The sequence below is a fragment of the Coregonus lavaretus genome, assembly GCF_964263955.1.
Source record: "Coregonus lavaretus genome assembly, contig: HAP1_SCAFFOLD_5537, whole genome shotgun sequence".
NCBI lineage: Eukaryota > Metazoa > Chordata > Actinopteri > Salmoniformes > Salmonidae > Coregonus > Coregonus lavaretus.
The window spans coordinates 5,001-7,500 of record NW_028164352.1 but is presented as its reverse complement, the minus strand read 5'-3'; the positions used below and the strand labels follow the sequence as shown (position 1 = coordinate 7,500).

Genomic DNA, 2,500 nt, shown 5'->3' with positions numbered 1-2,500 from the left:
TGATGATGATGAAGGGCTGCTGAAGAGCGGCAATCACATGACACCCTCTGAAACCCTGCCCACGTCTGCAACAGGTAGCCAATCACAAGGTAAATATTTTTTGTGAGCTCTTATATTCTAAGTTCTACATTCTTTACCCTTCACGCCATGTTCTAAATGATGTGTTCTGTGTTCTAAATTCTATATTGTCTATGTTCTATGTTGTCCAGGAGCCAATAGTGGTGGTGGTATTGGTGAGGTCCAGAAAGGAGGAGAGAAGAGGCTGAGAGAGGAGGAGGAGGAGAGAGGAGGAGGAGGAGGAGAGAAGAGAGGAGGAGGAGGAGAGAAGAAAATGAGAGCGTACCAGAGAGAACTGGCTGAACCTGTGTTTCAGGGCAACAACACAGTCATCTGTGCCCCAACCGGTAAGACAGGGTGCTGTTGTTTGTGTCTGTGTATACACACGCAAACACACACACACACACACATGCACACACACACATATACACACATGAACACACATACAGGGTGGCTGGGAGGAGGAGGTTAGAAGAGTATTGGATACCATTAGGTTATCAGATACTAATCATCTAATACCATTAGGTTATCAGATACTAATCATCTAATACCATTAGGTTATCAGATACTAATCATCTAATACCATTAGGTTATAAAATACTAATAATCTAATACCATTAGGTTATCAGATACTAATAATCTAATACCATTAGGTTATCAGATACTAATCATCTAATACCATTAGGTTATAAAATACTAATAATCTAATACCATTAGGTTATAAAATACTAATAATCTAATACCATTAGGTTATAAAATACTAATAATCTAATACCATTAGGTTATAAAATACTAATAATCTAATACCATTAGGTTATAAAATACTAATAATCTAATACCATTAGGTTATAAAATACTAATAATCTAATACCATTAGGTTATAAAATACTAATAATCTAATACCATTAGGTTATCAGATACTAATAATCTAATACCATTAGGTTATAAAATACTAATAATCTAATACCATTAGGTTATAAAATACTAATAATCTAATACCATTAGGTTATAAAATACTAATAATCTAATACCATTAGGTTATAAAATACTAATAATCTAATACCATTAGGTTATAAAATACTAATAATCTAATACCATTAGGTTATCAGATACTAATAATCTAATACCATTAGGTTATCAGATACTAATAATCTAATACCATTAGGTTATAAAATACTAATAATCTAATACCATTAGGTTATCAGATACTAATCATCTAATACCATTAGGTTATAAAATACTAATAATCTAATACCATTAGGTTATAAAATACTAATAATCTAATACCATTAGGTTATAAAATACTAATAATCTAATACCATTAGGTTATAAAATACTAATAATCTAATACCATTAGGTTATAAAATACTAATAATCTAATACCATTAGGTTATAAAATACTAATAATCTAATACCATTAGGTTATAAAATACTAATAATCTAATACCATTAGGTTATAAAATACTAATAATCTAATACCATTAGGTTATAAAATACTAATAATCTAATACCATTAGGTTATCAGATACTAATAATCTAATACCATTAGGTTATAAAATACTAATAATCTAATACCATTAGGTTATAAAATACTAATAATCTAATACCATTAGGTTATAAAATACTAATAATCTAATACCATTAGGTTATAAAATACTAATAATCTAATACCATTAGGTTATAAAATACTAATAATCTAATACCATTAGGTTATCAGATACTAATAATCTAATACCATTAGGTTATCAGATACTAATAATCTAATACCATTAGGTTATAAAATACTAATAATCTAATACCATTAGGTTATCAGATACTAATCATCTAATACCATTAGGTTATCAGATACTAATAATCTAATACCATTAGGTTATAAAATACTAATAATCTAATACCATTAGGTTATAAAATACAAAAATCTAATACCATTAGGTTATCAGATACTAATAATCTAATACCATTAGGTTATAAAATACTAATAATCTAATACCATTAGGTTATAAAATACTAATAATCTAATACCATTAGGTTATAAAATACTAATAATCTAATACCATTAGGTTATAAAATACTAATAATCTAATACCATTAGGTTATAAAATACTAATAATCTAATACCATTAGGTTATCAGATACTAATAATCTAATACCATTAGGTTATCAGATACTAATAATCTAATACCATTAGGTTATAAAATACTAATAATCTAATACCATTAGGTTATCAGATACTAATCATCTAATACCATTAGGTTATCAGATACTAATAATCTAATACCATTAGGTTATAAAATACTAATAATCTAATACCATTAGGTTATAAAATACAAAAATCTAATACCATTAGGTTATCAGATACTAATAATCTAATACCATTAGGTTATAAAATACTAATAATCTAATACCATTAGGTTATAAAATACTAATAATCTAATACCATTAG

At 26.8% G+C, this 2,500-nt stretch overlaps 1 protein-coding gene across 1 annotated transcript in view; it reads left to right on the top strand.

The window, feature by feature from the left end:
* Positions 1-2,500, top strand: part of rigi (RNA sensor RIG-I) — a gene marked incomplete at its 3' end in the record, with an annotated part of 14,048 nt that overhangs the window by 7,834 nt on the left and 3,714 nt on the right. The window contains exons 5-6 of the mRNA XM_084192111.1: positions 1-89; positions 210-404. The exon at positions 1-89 is cut by the window's left edge and continues 88 nt beyond it. Coding sequence (XP_084048237.1) covers positions 1-89; positions 210-404 — 284 coding nt within the window. The remainder of the gene's footprint in view (positions 90-209; positions 405-2,500) is intronic.